The 15,500-nt window shown below is 36.5% G+C and overlaps 1 protein-coding gene across 2 annotated transcripts in view; it reads left to right on the top strand.

The window, feature by feature from the left end:
• PRKG2 (protein kinase cGMP-dependent 2) overlaps nt 1-15,500 on the top strand; it is an 84,718-nt gene that overhangs the window by 33,672 nt on the left and 35,546 nt on the right. The window contains exons 6-10 of one of the 2 annotated variants that reach the window (XM_036852910.1): nt 3,784-3,861; nt 5,472-5,566; nt 8,567-8,635; nt 12,691-12,789; nt 14,152-14,305. In XM_036852910.1, coding sequence (XP_036708805.1) covers nt 3,784-3,861; nt 5,472-5,566; nt 8,567-8,635; nt 12,691-12,789; nt 14,152-14,305 — 495 coding nt within the window. The remainder of the gene's footprint in view (nt 1-3,783; nt 3,862-5,471; nt 5,567-8,566; nt 8,636-12,690; nt 12,790-14,151; nt 14,306-15,500) is intronic. The other variant, XM_036852911.1, reaches the window with a different exon arrangement.

Genomic DNA, 15,500 nt, shown 5'->3' on the forward strand with positions numbered 1-15,500 from the left:
AACTAAGGAAATCATAGGCTTATTTCTTTGTCTTTGTCCTCCGTCACCTTAGATTTTAATTCTGGTTTCATATATTCTATTTACAGGCACTCAGGCTCTATCTGTCATTTTGCTAGCTATCACAGAATGAGCATTTTCTTTACATGAAAAACTCTTTCCATCTTTAGCAGTTGCTGATGTATGGTTTTCTTCTTCTTCTTTTTTTTTCCAGTGTATGGTTTACTTTTAACCTCTGTCTCTCAGTCTGCCCTGGAATTGATTTCCTAACTTTCCTTTTTGCCATATACTAAGTACCTACTCTCAGTGTTTCTAGATATCTTCTTTTTCAGACTGTGGGACACAACTCATTAGTAGGTCATGAAATCAATTTAGAGGAACACTTTAAAAAAATATCAGAGTAGTAAGCATAAATATTGTTCAGATATGTTTCAGTTTTGTACAAATGTGTGTGTGCACGCTCACATGTGTGTATGTGGGTGTATATGTAAAATATATTTCTTACTGTAGGTCAGGGTAAAATCTGCTTGAAAACCATCGCTTCACAGGGTAGGGTCTATGGCTTCTTGGTCCTCTAAGGGACCCCTTTGCAATGTAACCACAGGACAGTAAACCACACTGTTTGCAGTTCTCTTTTTGGTCTTGGTGACCACCCTGGCTAGACTGGCTGCACTCCCCAGTTGACAAACACTGGCTAGTCTGGCATCGTAGCCAGTACTTACCACTATATATTTTTGGTCTGATCTACATCCACAGCCTTTTCTGATCTATGAAGTTACCGTCAACACACTGGGAGGTATTATTTATCTTCCTCCCATGGTTTTGGGTGACAAAGACTCATCCTTGGGAAAAATACCACTAGGAAGCTTGACCCTTAAGAAACAACAAAGCTCTTTCTCAGTGTTCCCTTTCCAGCTTCTGCCTTTTGGCTCATCCGACCGACAGAAATTAAAGCTGCACATCTGCACAGACCAGAGACTGTATAATAACTGAAGAACAGCCTATAAGCAGTTCAAGAATTCTCCAGATTCCTTCTGCTTCGTATGGGTAATGGGGACTGAGATTGAGATAGGAACAGGAGAGCCTGAGGGGCAGACCGCCTGAAACAGGAACGTCTACCGTGACCCTAGCAGTAAAGAGAATTGAACATTAACTATATCATGAAGACCCCTGGACTGCGGTGTCACGGTCACTCACTTAACCTTTGCGAGTCACAGTCATCTCAATGGTAAAATCGCACTTGAATCGAGTGATGGTTTGTGATAGAGCGATAATGAGAAAAAATAGAGAGTTGGAGTAAGCAGCTTGTGATGTAAAAACTCAAAGTATTCTTTTCCAAGTAGAACAGAAGCATGTTTTTTTGCTCACATAACAGTCCAGGGAGGGTGGTCCTAGGTGGCTACTCAGAATCCTTCAGGAACCCAAGCTGAAGGCTACTCTGCCATCTTCCACATGGCCCCTCTCCCAAGATTTCTCTGGAACATGCCGTTACAGGGGCACAAGTATGAAGGCACGTGTCTGGAATGGTTCATGGGCCTGGCATGGAAGTAGCATACATGGCTTCTGCTCAGACTCTTTTAGCCAGAAGTTAACCACGTGGCCACAGCTAACAGCAGGGAGGCTGGGGAATGCAGTTTACCTGTGGAAGACGTTGACCAGCTCACAGACTCTTTCACAGGAATTAGCAGTCAGCAGGTGACTATCTCACCCAGTCCTCACACATCGTTAGGTGTGGTAGGTCATACCATCTTAATTTTACAGAATAGGAAACTGAGGTCCAGAAGATTTAAGTAACATCTAAGCAAACCGTTCTCATCCTCCCCCTTAACATGGCAGTCATTAATTGAGTATTTACTACATTTCATGTGCTTTTAATGCATCAAAAATTAACTGCCTTTAATTGACTTATGGTGATAGGCAAAAATGGACCCCCTCCAAAGTATCCACATCCTAAATCCTGGAATGCATAAATGCGTTATGTTACATGGCAAAAGGAACTTTGCAGATGTAATTAAGGTTTGGGGCCTTAAAATAAGGGAGATTATCTTGGACTACCTAGGTGGGTCAAGTATTATTACACGGGCCCTTAAAAGCAGAGAATTTTCTCTGGCTGGAATCAGAGAGATGCAGCAGAAGTGGAAGTCAGAGAGATTGCAAGTGTATGAAGAATTCCATGTGCCCTTACTGGTTCTGAAATATCGGGGGCTCCGTGCAAGGACAGGAGAGAAGTCTCTGGGAGCTAAGGGGGCAACCCCCAGCTCACAGCCATCAGGGAAATGGGACCTTATCCTACAACCGCAAGGAGCTGAATTCTGCCAACAACCTGATTACACTTGAAAGCAATTTTTTCCCCGGAGCCTCCAGAAAGGAACACAGCCCTACTGACACCTTGACTTCAGCCTTGAGAGACCCTGAACAGAGAAATTCAGGTGAACCACACCGTGCCTGGACTCTCTGACCCACAGAAACTCAGATAATAAATGAGGGTACTTTCAAGCCACTAAGTGTGTGTGGTTATTTGTTACAGCAGCAATAGAAAACTAATGTGCTTATCTTCTCTCAATCTTTGAGTGTAAATGTCCTTATTTGAATTTTCTGGATTGATGAAAGTGAAATTCAAAGCAGAACTGAGATTTGAATCTAGATTTCTATGGCTTCAAAGTGCTTTTTCCCCTGAGATAGTCTGCTTCCTTCCATGAGATGTTGAATGCCTTGTAAAATGTACATAGTGCTATGTAAATAAAAGGTAAGTTTATTAGTATTAGGAGTAATGTTTATTCCATAAATGTAAATATGTTTTAAGAGTAAATGACCAAAAAAGATACTGAACTACAGCAGACACAAAAGTAGTTTTGTTTGGATTTTATTTTCAAGTCTAAAATAAAAATAAGAGAGAGCTATTGTGTTGTTCTTTATGCCTTTTACGAAAATCAAACAAGCCCATTTTTGTTTGTATAAATAAGGGATCCATTTTAGTTCTATGACTTTGTGGCAATATCAAATTAAAGCAAAGTAGGGATGGAAAGTTTAATCCATCTTTTATTTTCTAAGAGACTGAATTGCTTTTTTGGTCTGGCAGATGGATGAATTACTTCTCCCTGCCAAGAATTCTCTGATTACACACACCTACTATATGAGGGAAATGAAGAAATAAGTGACAGTTTAGGATTTCATGAGGTTAAACTTTGTTGAAAAACAGAATTTACATGTAAAAATTCTAATGTCAACCTTTCATGATGATAAATCTTTGGAAAGAATCCATACGAAAGAGCTCCTTACTGTGTATGTAGAATTTTCCCAACCATTGCTATGAAAGAAATTAGGAATTGAGGCTAATATTCCTCATATCCATTGAGGATGATATTTTCAATTTATTAGATAATGTTTGTCCTTTTTCTAAACTCTAGCACCAGTTTCAGACTGTTGCAGGTCACTGAACAGTTTATATTTAGATTATTTGGGTGAAGCCCACCTGTGGGTCGGTGATAATTACCTTGCTCTCATTTCCCTTTGTGTCTTCAGTGTCCATGCTTGAAATTCATTATTCCAGGTGAATTCTTTTTTGCCATGAAAGATAAACATAAATGCAGATGAACAAGCAAAAGTCTCCTTACTTTTTCATGGTTTAAGACTACAATGTTTAAGAAGATTACAATTACAATAAGCAAAACATAACAGAAACAGGTGTGGAACGCTCATTTCTAAGACACCAGGAGTTCTATTTCATTTGTGTCATCCGAACATCTCTGCTGCATCTAACTTTTTCTTTTTCTCTCATCCCCATAGGAATACTATGACAAAGGAGATTACATCATTAGAGAGGGCGAGGAAGGAAGTACCTTTTTCATTTTAGCAAAAGGAAAGGTAACTATTAGTTAAAGCTTACTTAAAGTAAATCAAAGAATCGTATCAAATCTGTTGGCCATAAACGCAGCAGTGTTCTGCGTTGCAGCTTAAGTCCTCTGTCTGCAGTGAGCAGTTAAAGGACCTTCTGTTCAGAAGAGTCCTGGGGAAGTGGCGGGGGGCGGTCTGAGCACTGGCTTTGGGCCCACAGGAGACTTGTCATGGGTTCCAGCTGATTTCGTAATTTCTTAGTGACCTTAGTCAGGTCACTTGGCTTTCTTTGGATATCGTTTCATTGTGTATAAAATGACTGGATTATTTCTAATAATCCAATGAGTGTGTGATTCTCAGCCCAAGGGTCTAAGATCAAGGGCTGGAACATTTCCCCATCCCACTGATAGGACAAACAACAGGTGGAAGAGAATGAACTAGACAATTGAGGACAGAATGATCAGGCTTCAAGCTGTAGAACAATATGGCTCAGAACTTCAATTCGTACACAATTGCTCAAGTTGATTTAGATGCTGATGAAAATTTTACGCTAATATAGACAACAGATCTTTTTTTTTTACCTAGATGTTGAGTGGATAACATGTTGCCGGTTATTCCCAGCTTGACACTTTACAGTGTTCCTCAGAGATAAAAAGCATTTGTGGAATATTGATGGAAAGGATAAAATCTTGAGCACCTGTGTCTATAAACTGTCAGATTTTTACAAATGCTCTTTCTTCCATGGAAGAGTTTATCATCAGAGAATCAGACACTGCCCCTTTGTAAACTGGTTTGTGGTTGAACTTTGAACTGGGCCCCCAGTGATGGAAAAAATTTTTTTAACATAATAGTTTCAGAAACTCTTCAGCACTCAGACCACTTTTTATCATTTCTCCTCAACCTGGACCTCATGCTTTGAAAGAATTCTGGTTAATAAACAAATTGCATTTATCATTTAAAAAATTTTAAATTTATTGTGATTTCCATAAGCGCTAACCAGAATTTCTAATCAGAATGATGCAGTCCTTCTTACCATGTTGAACTGGAATAATTCTAGCCACAAAAAGGAATATTGAAGTTTTTGTTTGGCTCTGCTCTGGGGGTTCTTGAACCTTCCTGGGCTGTGGATCGCATTGGGACTCTCATGAAAGTTGTGGACCCTCCTCCATATCCACATTTTGCATTCAGTTTTAGAGGGTACACAGGAATCAACAAGTCAGTCATGGACATGAGATTTAGAACTCTTGATAGTCTTATTCTTGATTGATTTGTCAACTCCATTTGGCTTTTTGAAAAAATAAAGTTCCTACAGGACCGTTATTATTTGCTTTGAGCATACTTAGGAAAGGATAACTGGATTCACGTAAAAAATTATAACTTTGAGTGGTGAGGTTTGGATTGAGAAGCTTCCTCTTATAACAGGTGGATTGTGTTAAATCACAGGATTTTCTAGTCCATCCAAATGAGGTGACTACAGTTGGATTGTCATAACTACTGCAAAATTAAAGCAAAGGCTTTAATTTTTCCTTGTTGAGTCAAGTTTATACAGAACGGGAGGGTCTGGTTGAATGGGTATGTGTTCAGATTTTCCTTATTTTCTTCTCTCTCTCTCTTTTCTTAAATTATTTGACATCATTTAGGTAAAAGTCACCCAGAGTACTGAGGGCCATGATCAACCACAACTGATAAAAACTCTGCAGAAAGGAGAATATTTTGGAGAAAAAGCTCTTATCAGGTGAATCCATGAATTTATATTCCATACTTAAATAATTCTTTGGTTGTTTTGCATGTGCACCTACCCACTGAGAGTTGTCAAACTGAGCTACCAAATTAATGGCAGCCATTATCCAGGAAATAAACAAAATTTTTAAACTGAATTCTAAAAAATTCATTGTTAAGCAGGAAATAAGTATACTAATTTTGCACAGGAAATAATTTAGAAAGTCTTAAGTCTGTTGGTGAAAATAAAATTGGTGTTCTCTTAGAATTTTTAGTTTAAAAGAGAAAGAAATTAAAGACATGAAATTTTTAATTTTCCCATAAGAGTGAGTTTTTATATTTTCAAGGTTTGAAATATTGTCCTGTTTTACCCCTTAAGAAATGATCAAATAATGACTTTATGTATTATTTGTGTTTTTAAATCATTATGTCAAAGGTAATATTTTCTTAAGAATTTTTATTGGCTCATTTTGCAAGCTTTAGAAACAACTTAAAATAGTGTATTTGACATTTCTGCCTGAACCTTAGGCCTTTTGAGATATGAGTTTATTTACTGTTGATCTAAGTTATGGAAGAAACATTTGTAAAGATTAATCAAATTGCTCAGGAGACACTATGTGCTTCCTGGAACTCAGAAAACAGCCTCAAGTCTGAAAAAACATTTTCTTAAATATAAATAACTTTATAAAAATTCAAGTTAGAATTTTGAGCAACACACTCTTTTTTGGAGTTACATTATGTTTTTAAATGAATACTTGAAATTAATTAAGAAAGCACTTAAAATTTATGTTATTACTAAATGCTTTTTATTTCATATTTATGCTTATAAAAATGAGTAGTGTGTCTGCTCATTTTTCTTCCTATTTAATTTTTGTCTGTGAAGCCCTAGTTCTGCTGATTTACATGTCAGGATTACATTAAGTACAGAGCAAAGAAAAAGTGTTCATATATTACCTGAAGACAAATTTGATTCTTTAAAAATCATAAAGCTCTTATTTTTTAAAGAAATACTTAAAATTAAACTACTTAATCCTAGTAAGTTAAGTTATAGCTATTTTGTAAACAATTTAAAAATTGAATTTAAAGACAAGTTGAATTTTTATTTCCCGTTTTCTAGCTGGTAATGAACTTGTTTCAATAACAGGGAAATTGTCCTCTTTTGTTTGCTTATTTGTGACAGAATATGAATTTGTTCATGTAGTGCAATCACGTAATACCATTATTCAAGACTTTAATGTATTTGTTCTTAACATTAACACATTATTTTTCTCATACCTTCAAGCAAAACTATTAAAGTTTGAAAGTGCAGAGAAATTATTTATAAATGCACTATAGACTCAAAATAGCTCTGGAAAGGAAATATGCTGTCTGGTTATGCTGGATCTGAAATAATTTGTGCTCTCTGTTGCAGCCAGCCAATTACAGTGTTTTCCCATGAGAAACATGGGAATTTATATTTGATAAAGACACAACTCCCCAAAGCATTTAAAATGTAAAGCTAAAATCAATGAGGAGGAGAGTTGGATACAAATATTTTTACATTTTTGTGCATTTTTATGCTATTACTTTTTAGGGCCACTGACTGTGACTCAATGTTCCTTATATTCTGTGTATTTTCCATGTATTTCCATTAAATAGTCCCAGGAGTTCTTTCATCATTTTATGTGCAAAAATAAATCCATGGCACTTACACAGTTACTATGAAAGAAACAGATGTGTATTTGTAAACATCTAATACTTGTGCACTGTTTGCAGAGAATATTCCTAGTCAAAATCATGACACTGACAAGTGAAAGGGATGCCATACCTCTTTTGTTTTTGAACTAACAAAACAAATAGCTTACCCATATCCAAGATCATATCATATAGATATCTACACACATACAAGTTGAGTGTAAACTACCCAGCTCCCACTCCAAAAGCATATCAAGCTGAAATGTTTCACCAGTGTCTTCTAGCAAGGATCCTGTAAACTTGGGAGGGACTGTGGGTTATGTCAGAAGGTTTCTGGATGCCAGCTATGTGGATGGGGGACCTCTCTGGAATGAGAGATGGGCTGCCAGGGTTTTCCCGGTCCCATCACTAAAGGAAGATGAAAGAACTATACTTTTTGTGATGCTGTTTTTGATGAAGTTGCTTAGAGCAGTCTTAATGTGATTGCTGCTCCAAGTTACCTTAAATAAATCTCAGAGCACTGAGTACCATATGGATGTACCTTTTTTTCAGGGTCTTTAGTTTGTAACTAATAGAGGGAGACAAATAACATAAATAAAGGTCTCTAAAGAAATACTTTACCTGGTGCTTGACCCACTGGTATTCATTAGGTAATTAAATTTACCATCATTAGATCATATGCCGTAATTCATTGTATCTAAGGGGATTATTGTAAGATGCACTATTATATTATGTACCCCTGAGAAAGAAAGACAGTGCTGTTAATTACACTATGACTCATCGTCAATTGTAAGGCATGCTCTGATTTCAGAGATTTTAATGGAAAATGTACATCTTAGACTATGAAATGAAAGATTTTACTATTTCTTTAATTCACTGGGTGATATGACACTAAAAACACTTTCTTTAGGTTTTATTCCTGACTGGTTTGTTAGAAGTTAATTACTTCAATGTTTTTCTTGTATATTTCCTTGATCAGTTCATTTCAATTTTGGCTGCTTATTAATTAGCAATTCCTGTTTGATCAGAGTAGGGCTATCATATTTGGGCTGACACAGAGCGCAGAATGAAATTCCATACACAGTTGCACTCACTGATTCCTTTACATTCTCAGTGCATTTAGCTTCTTGTCCTCTGGATTCCTTGTGTGCATGCCCTCTATTAGGACACATTTCAAATCCTTTTTTGGGGAAGGGGTAGAGTATAAATTATGATTTTTTTAAAAAAGCATAATCTTTGGAAGGTTTAAGTGAAGGTGTTTCATACCAGTAGCAGATTTCCCTAATAAAAATGGATATTTAATTTCTCACTAGAAAATTGACTTTCCTGTTTTTGTCTGCAGTGAAGATGTCAGATCAGCTAACATTATTGCTGAAGAAAATGATGTTGCGTGCCTGGTTATGGATCGTGAGTGAGTATACTGATGTTGTCGGAGAATGCAGGCTACTGCCACCTTTGAAGACTTGGCCTTCTGTTACTACAAGGGCCCATCTGTCTTCCCTTTCATCACCACTTGGAAACGCTGGCCAATCCTCAGCTGCGAGTACATTCTATTAAAATTCATGGGAAGGAACTGGGCCTTCTGATCTGAATCTGTCTGTGGCAGTGGCAGATGCTGGCAGGCTAAATATTTTGTGTGCAGAGTTTGTACATAAATATCAGCAATAGACTGTTTTAAATTCTGCATCTTACAGAGAAATAAGCTTATTAGTACTCTCATGGATTTTTCCCCATACAGTGTAGTGAACAATTTCATAATTTATTTGCTAAAATGCTCTAAGCCGTCGAAAACCTCTCTCTCTCAAAATGTAAAATGTTCATTAGCTAGATGTATATCCAGAGAAGTTTTAATTTAATGTTTGTAGTAGTTTGCAAAAGATGTGTGTCAATATTAATCTCTAAATGTCTGAGGTTATTTTTCAGAATATTTCATTTTGTGTCCTTAACTCACTTCACATCAAATTTGAATCTGACTCCTTGGATCTCTCATTAATCAGTTGAATATTTATTGACTATCTAGATATAAAAAAGGAAATTCAAATATACCAAAACTAGGCCATTGTCTGACAAAAGCCACGTATAGTCAAAAGAAATAGGGCATACTCGTATGAAATATTAACAAAAAATAGTAAAATGACAATAGGTATCACAAGAGTATGTAGATGATTGCTAATTGAATACAACATTTATTGAACATAGAATCATAGAGATTTAGAGCTGGAAAGGACTTTGGAATATTTTACAAAATCTTTTTATTATGGAAAATTTCAAACATATTAAAAAATAGGATGATATTATGGACCCCATCATGCAAGCTCAAGGATTATCAATTAAAGCCTTATCTATACCACTTCGCCATCCTCTCCCTGCCTTCTACACACTATTTTCAAGCAAATTCCAAACATAAAATTATTTCATCTATGAATTTTAGTAGCATCTCTAAAAGCTAAGTATTATTTATAATACATGACCACAATAACATAACATGCCTAAAAACTTACCAATTCTTTCTTTCTTTATTATTTTTTAATTGAGGTATAATTGACACATAACGTTATATTAGTGTCAGGTGTACAACATAATGATCCAATATATGTGTACGTTGCAAAATGATCACTACAATAAGTCCCGTTAACATTCCATCACCACACATAGGACAATAATTCTTAGTATCACTTTGAGTTACTTTAATCTTTCCCTTACAGATAAAAAAAGTAAGTCCAGGTCAAAGAATTGCCCGAACAGTGTCATCTGTGATGGAGCAGGGGCTCCTGCCCAGGTCTTCCAGTGCCTTTCAGCAGTCTTTCCACCATGCCATTTGGTTCCCATAGCATGTGTTCAGAAGGGAAGCAATCACAGTACTGTGAAGTGGGAAAAGTTTTACTTTATTTTTTAAGTGTGGAAACGGGGCTTAAAATTCACAGGAGTTTTCTAGGCAAAGAGGAAATGTGGAAGTCTCTCCAGGTGAAGTAAACCTTAAAAACAAAGGCATAGGGCTAGGAAGTGCAAAGCATGTTCAGATGAAGGTAATCTTTGGTGGCAGCTCTCAAATGGAAAATATATTGATACAGTATTGCCCTGACAATGCATTGTTTTGTATATGAGTTCCTTAAAAATATATGCATGCACTAAATAGCATTAGCGGTGTGGTAAAATCTTATAAATTGCTCCAAAATGCAAGGACTAAAAACAGGATAGAAAGGAAGAACTCCTCCCCCTTTTCTTTATTATAATCACATAATCAAATATTTATACAATATCTCATGTATTCATAATCCATGTAAAGGATGCAATGGTTTTTATAGAGTTTATAAATTATTTGGAAGTTTATAATTTTAAAATGCTTAATTTACATGTGCATAGTTGAGATTCTTATAACATAGAGAATACTGTCCTGTTAGACACAATGAGACATTAAAAGTTACATGAATTTATTCTGTGCATAAGAGAAACTGAATATCAGGTATGACTGGGTTGACCTACATCCTGGATTTCCTGCGACACTTCTGGTTATTCCAACATGTTTATGATTGGCACTCCCCTTCACTCTGGAAAACATTCAGTTTGAATGATAAATTATATGATCATCGTAGCTATCACTTATAAAGCTAGATTAAGATCCCGTAATAATTCTCCCATAGTACCCTTACATCATTGTTCACACTTTATTTGATTGCTTTATTTAACATCTGTCTTCCCACTCTTCTGTTTCTTCATGAGGACAGAAACATTTACTTTGTTCGCTGCTGTTGCGGTGCCAGCATTTGACATAGTCCTTGGCATACAGGAAGCCATCCAGATGTTGGCTGAATAAAGGGCACCATCCTTGCAATGAAATATAGTGGCTGAAAGCCTATAGCTCTTTATTTCTTCTTTCCTAATTCATCATTTTAAAAATGCATATTTGAATGTTACAGCTAGAATGTTGTAGCCGTTTAAACTTTAGTTTGTGGAGAATTTCTATAGACCTGTGACACCAGTGTCACATTTAAAAAATAAAATTTGTTTACAACAATACTTCAATTAGTTTCATAGCAAGCAAGATAATGGTGACATGTAGAATAAATAAAATCAATGGGATAGGGAGGATGGGAGGGAGATGCAAGAGGGAGGGGATATGGGGATATATGTATACGTATAGCTGATTCACTTTGTTATACAGCAGAAACTAACACAACATTGTAAAGCAATTATACTCCAATAAAGATGTTAAAAAATAAATAAATAAAAACAAAAAAATGAAAGAGACCAAAAAAAAAAGCAAAGTACAAGAAGTATTTCCTTTTACTTGAAAATTTCAACCATTGGGAATTTGAAATTGCATGGCAATACTCTTTTGTTTCTCACTACCGTACAGTAAGCAAAGGATGGTCCACAGAGCAGGGCAGAGAAGAGTGCAGAGTAGATCTGAAGGGGGAAATGGAAAATACCCAGCACAGTGCATAAGATATACTTAATAATGTAAGTGTAGGTTGGTGGTCAGTTAAATGTAGGTAGAGGTCTTCAGGGCTAGGCAGGCAGTAAGTGGCAACAGTACACTAATGAGGTGAACTCTGGTTTATTAGTTTTAGGTGTTTTGAGGCAAATTTTCATTCCTTTCATTTTTTTATGCCCAGGAGCTTAAGATTTACTGAGGTGATTAAAGCATGGTTTCTAGAAGGATACTGTTTTGTAGTGGGGAAGAGAACTACCCTGAAAATCACGAATCCAGGTAGATTGTCAAGTGTGGGGTGCAGAAAGCACTGGAAGGATAATCCAGAAAATAGGTTTGTTTGGTGAGGAAGGGGATTATTTTTTTCTCATGGGCAGTGCCCTATGTAAGAATTCCCAGAGACAAGGGACCGGGGACAGGCAGATTGGATGGGACACGTAACAAACCTGTGATCCATGAGGGTGAGGGAGGTCAGGGGAAGATGCTGGCTGAGCCTCAGACAGGGAGCTACTAAGTTAAGGTAAACAATTTGGATTTAATTATGAAGGAATGTGAAATGAGTAGTATTATCTAGGGACAAAGAAGAGATAAATTGTATCCTTGACTTTAAAAATAAATAGCTTAATTCATTTGGTTAAGCAAAGTTAGAAAAATCTGGAACCCATGTAACCTGTTGATTCAGTAAACAGATCATGTAGCCTATTTCCTTTTCACTGTCTTCTTTAAAAAAAAAAAAAAAAAAAAAGAACAATATTGGTAAACCTGAACCACAAGGAGGAAAATTACAGAAATGGTGTCTCTTCTCATTCATTGATAGCCTCTTTGCTTTCAGAAACTCAAAGGATCAATTATATAGCTTCCAATAACTATTCTACAGGTGACAGCAATCTTAATGTAACATAAATTATTGACAAACAATTTGCAAAGCTGTGAATAACCATACAAATAGTCTTTTATGAGCTTAAGAAGAATGGCAAGTTGCAATGGTAACTCTCAGCGCTGAGCTTTTTATTTATCTTATTTTATTCATTTAGAACATTCAACCAAACAGTCGGGACTTTTGAAGAACTCCAAAAATACCTGGAAGGGTATGTGGCAAACCTGAACCGTGATGATGAAAAAAGACATGCGAAGTAAGCGGAGGAATATTTTCCTAAGCCGGATGTGACTTCTGGCAGTTGATAAAGAAGGGGACTGAAGGGTGTGATTTGCTGTGGCGTAACTTTTAGTGTGTTGCCATTAGAAAATTTGGGGGAGTTCTTTTAAATTGTTCTTCCACAAAGAGGATACCATTTGCCTGGTATCCTCTACCAGGATAATAATAATATGGCTATTATTTTAGTCAATAAATAGTTTCTTATTTTCGGTGATGAGTAGTAATGTTAGGAAGAAATTTCCTGATAGGGAACCTTGGGAAAGGGATTCTTTACATTGACTGGTGACTTAGTTCAAAAGGACATTAATTCAGAAAGGAAGGCTCTCTTGCCCATGGAAATCAAACAGGAATACCAAGGCATAGCGTAGCCCATTCATTCTGATTCCAGGTAACGAGCTAGGGCTAGAGTCTGGGTTATTTCAAAATATAAGGGAGCTGTTGTCCATGGTGTTGTGTGTTGGGTTCTAAATGTAGTAATACTGATGAAAATGGTTTTTTGTTTAATAGAAACAATACCTTGTAAAATTAAAATTATTTGAAAATCCTTTGCTAAAACATTTTGTAGAATGAATACTTAAGCATATATTCACCAGATAGTACCATTAAAATTGGAGAGTCAAAAGTTCTAGAAGACTGACCTTTGAGTTAAATTAGAGCATTCAGTCTTCAGTCAGGACTGCATAAGTTTTTTTTGTTTGTTTTTTTTTTTTTTCTTGCAGGGAGTATACTTGCAGTTTTTATGCCAAAGACCTTTTGTAGTGAGAACAATTTATGAATATGTAACCCAGAGCAGTAAACTCTAATTAAAAGAGAATTGAGTATTTCCAAGTAACAATACTGAGATGTAAAATATGAACTGTATTTTTCATGTTTCACAAAGCAGTTATTCTGGTTCAGCCAGAGAAATCTTCAAGATTTGACAAAAATAGCAAAGTATGGCAAAGATTCTGTGTGGAATCCTCCTGCATGTGCAGCAAAGGAAATGGCTCTCTTTTCTGGTTTTATTTCCTCTCACTGATTCTTTGTTTTTTAAACAGCTTTATTGAGATGTATTTCAAATACCACACAATTCACCTGTTTTTACCTCTCATTGATTCAGTTTGACTTTTGTCTATTTTTTATTGTGTGTGAGTATATCTGTTTTTTTATTTGTATAGTCTATTGTTTTTCTCCCCAGATGTAACTGAATCTGATCCTATAAAAGTTGAGATAAGCTCTATGGTAACTATGGGCAGTAATTACTGGCAGAAATAAGACGGTTGTAAGGGTGGAATTTATGTGTGGCATGACCCCTGCTTGCCCAAGGGAGCGTATGTAAAGTTTCTCTTATCTCCTACAGGAGATCCATGTCTAGCTGGAAGCTGTCCAAAGCACTCTCTTTGGAGATGATTCAGCTGAAGGAGAAAGTGGCCAAATTTTCCTCATCATCCCCATTCCAGAACCTTGAGATTATCGCAACACTGGGCGTTGGTGGGTTCGGAAGAGTTGAGCTTGTAAGGGGTTTACGTTTCAAGCATCTGAGAGAAGCCTTTTGACTTTTTTTTGTTTTGTATTCCAGTGTATGTCGGAGGAATATATGCATTGTTATTGGTATCTAAATGTTGCTTTGAACAGAAATTGAGAAAGTACACTTTTCACTCTTTATGTTGTGTAATAGCAGGTCTGTGCTAGTAACTTATAGTAATATAGCTGCTATTTCAAGCCTCTTACATCACATCCTTTTGTGATTTTTTTTTTTTCTTGAGGGCAGTTATTGGAGAATGTACCAGTAACCATACCCAAAGGCTACAAAACATAAAATGTGTTTCCTAACAGCAAAATGTATGTATACATACGTTCACGATGCATTAACTATATGCTAAAGCAAAGAAGAATGTGTCCAGTGAAAGTGTCATAGAAATGAAATCTTTAATATCATAGCTCCCTTTCTTAAACAACTCCTCTGCCATGTCTGTATTTGGCTTTCATTATTCTATTTTCGGGTTGCCAAATTTTCTATCAAAAAAAAAAAAAAGCTGAATGCAAGGGGATGTTTGAAGAGCAGCCTTCTGTAGTGCTGGTCAGGACAGCTGGGAACTTATGGCCTGATTTCAGCTGCATCTTCCATATCACCACCTCTCTGAGCTTTATAATCAGCTTCCAAAGAGTAGCAGAGCGGTGCTGTCAGATCAAGTGCTCTGAGGAAACGGTAGAATGGAGATCTGTGACCCTACTGGGTAGAGATGGCTCTGAACCCTTGGCAATTACCAAGCCCTTCTTTGTCCAGCAGTTTGTAACAATTCACTGTACATTAACCTTGGGAGCTATGCTGGCACTTCCGTCTGCTGGGTGGCCTGGGTGTGAGCAGATCTGAAATGCTGCCAGGAGACTCTGGATAGTACACTTTACACCCAGTCAATACTTGGGTAAGGGGGGAAGAAGCGATTTCTTAATAGGCCAAAGAGTATTTGTAGTGTTTCTTCTGCCATATGGAGAGATAAGGGAGAGATCCATCTGCTGTATTTTTCATCAAAATCTTGGCAAAAGGATTGAATTAACAATGCTGAGGTTTCTTTTTTATATAGTTAGATAATAATAATTGAAACAATAATTCCACCATTGATTTAAAAGTCACAGGCAGCACTAATGGCAACTATGAGCAAAATGTGGGGTGCAACCATTTCTGCACAGTTTCATTACTTGTCAAAT

The sequence above is a fragment of the Balaenoptera musculus genome, chromosome 5 (assembly GCF_009873245.2).
Source record: "Balaenoptera musculus isolate JJ_BM4_2016_0621 chromosome 5, mBalMus1.pri.v3, whole genome shotgun sequence".
NCBI classification, from domain to species: domain Eukaryota; kingdom Metazoa; phylum Chordata; class Mammalia; order Artiodactyla; family Balaenopteridae; genus Balaenoptera; species Balaenoptera musculus.